The following is a 2,238-nucleotide window of genomic DNA, read 5'->3' on the forward strand; positions in this document are numbered from 1 at the left end:
ATTTATATATAAATCACAATCCCAACTCGAATGCGACAGTTAAGTTCAAAATCCAGCGTGACGCACATGTAAATGCAATTATGCTCGACTTGATACAGGGACGCGGCCGCAAGGTATTCACCTCCCGTGACGCAGTCATCTACTTATTCAATAGCTTCAAATATTTGGGCATTAATCCACCCGACAAATATCGGATACCATATTACTGCTACTCAATCGTAGCCCTCTTCGTTGTACTCTTATCGCCGGTGTTTTGTAATGTTGGTTGGCTGCGCGATCGAAATAAGCTCTCCATTACGGAAGTATTAACCTGCGTACAAGCGTCATTAAATGTCGTAGGTATACCGATTAAATGTACCGCTTTAGCCATGGCGCAAAAAAATCTGCGAAGCATTGAACCCATATTGTCGAAACTCGATGAACGTTACACACGACCAGAGGAGAGGGTTAAGATACGTAAATGTGCCATAATGGGTAATCGACTTGTATTCGGTTTTGGATTTGCTTACGGCCTATATGGAAGTTTGACGATCGTCGCTGCACTGGTTGGTGGACATGCGCCATTAACGCTTTGGCTACCGAATGTGGATTGGCATAGATCTGTCTGGGAGTACTGGCTACAAGCTAGCTTTGATACACTCATGCTTTTATATTTACTATATCATCAAGTTTTAAACGACTCATATCCGGCTGTTTATATTTACATCATACGCACGCAAATACAACTTTTGGCAAATCGCATCGCACGTTTGGGTTATGATGAGAAGAAAAGCGCGGATGATAATTACAATGAGCTTTTAGAATGCATTGTTATGCATCAGCAAATACTAGGGTGAGTGTGAGAGCGCAAGCAATTCGGGCATTATAATAAAATTATTTACTTTTATATGCACATCTAGAATTGCCGGCATCGTTGGAGATGTCATCTCCGTGACTGTATTTACTCAGTTTTTTCTAGCCGCGGCCATACTTGGCGTCACTATGATTAACATTGTCATTTTTGCTGATCTGTCCACCAAGATTGCTTCGGTCACCTATTATTTGGGTGTACTGCTGCAAACTTCGGCGACATGTTATCACGCGTCGTTTTTACTGGATGATTGTGATGACCTGTGCCAAGCCATTTTCAATTGCAATTGGTTTACACAAAATAAGCGCTTCAATAATTTGTTGATATATTTTTTACATCGCTCTCAATATTCGATTCGCTTTTTCGGCATGAAATTGGTGCCGATTAATTTGGCTACTAATTTGTCGGTGAGTAATTGTTAAAAAGTAGAATATACAGAGGGTTTATGTTCGGACTACATATCTGCAGTTCTGATACTAGAATCCAATTCTGCTATTTATTAATGGACTTCAAGTTAAGAATAATGTCAAGAATGACAGCTGAAGCAGAGTTGGATGGCAATATTTATCAGGAATTTATTTTAATTTTAATTTGCAGATAAAAATATAAGCCCTCGATATGTATGTACATATATAGAAACTGAATAAGTTCCCTCTTTCACAGGTCGCTAAATTTTCTTTTACACTTTATACATTCATACAAAAAATGGGTCTTGGAGAGGACTTGAAGGGCTAAAACTATGCGGCTGAAGTAAGGGAAATAAAGGCATAGTTATTCACTTTATTTACATCGTAGTGGTCATTTTATTCGCACGCTTTTTAATAAATAAACATATAAATTAATAAAAGCACTTAATAGCTTCGGCAGTAATATTTTTGGCGTTTTTAATTGAAGGTCACCAACCGAGCGGACATTATCTATCCATATGTCATTACTTTCTAGAGGGGTAAAACTACCTTGCGGCTGCGTGCTGTGGATCGTAGCTTGTATAAAAAACTCTATACTCTCTAGTTGCAGTTGCGTCCGACGTTGTCCCTTTTGTTTATTTACCATAGAGTGAACGCTTCACAATGGCAGATCTCTGTTTTAGGTGCGGCGAAGGTTAGTAACTACACTGTACGACATTTTCAGTTTTTTTCTGGGGAATTGATGAAACCAAGTTTTTCTGGATTGTATTTAGAAAAAGAATTTCGCAGTTTTCCCAGCTTGGCGATTTTAAGCGTTATTTTTTTTTATTGGAAGTTTGTGATGGCAGGGAAGCATTTGAAACAATTAACCCTTAAACACACAATTAGTCGCATGGGTCCCAAGCGACCCCAATAAAAGTGTTGAAAAAAAAGAGTTTTCAAAAATAAAAATTTACCTGCGCGAAAAAATATTGCGTAAGT

General features: G+C 38.4%; 1 protein-coding gene across 1 annotated transcript; it reads left to right on the top strand.

The window, feature by feature from the left end:
• Nucleotides 1-51: 51 nt before the first annotated feature.
• LOC118734687 (odorant receptor 7a-like) lies at nt 52-1,715 on the top strand. Its single transcript, XM_036464395.1, has 3 exons — nt 52-832; nt 900-1,257; nt 1,514-1,715. The coding sequence occupies exons 1-3, from the start codon at nt 81-83 to the stop codon at nt 1,583-1,585; spliced, it is 1,182 nt and encodes a 393-aa protein (XP_036320288.1). The 5' UTR covers nt 52-80; the 3' UTR covers nt 1,586-1,715.
• Nucleotides 1,716-2,238: the final 523 nt, after the last annotated feature.

The sequence above is a fragment of the Rhagoletis pomonella genome, unplaced genomic scaffold (genome assembly GCF_013731165.1).
Source record: "Rhagoletis pomonella isolate Grant_MI unplaced genomic scaffold, Rhpom_1.0 Rhpom_scaffold_00002, whole genome shotgun sequence".
NCBI classification, from domain to species: Eukaryota; Metazoa; Arthropoda; class Insecta; order Diptera; family Tephritidae; genus Rhagoletis; species Rhagoletis pomonella.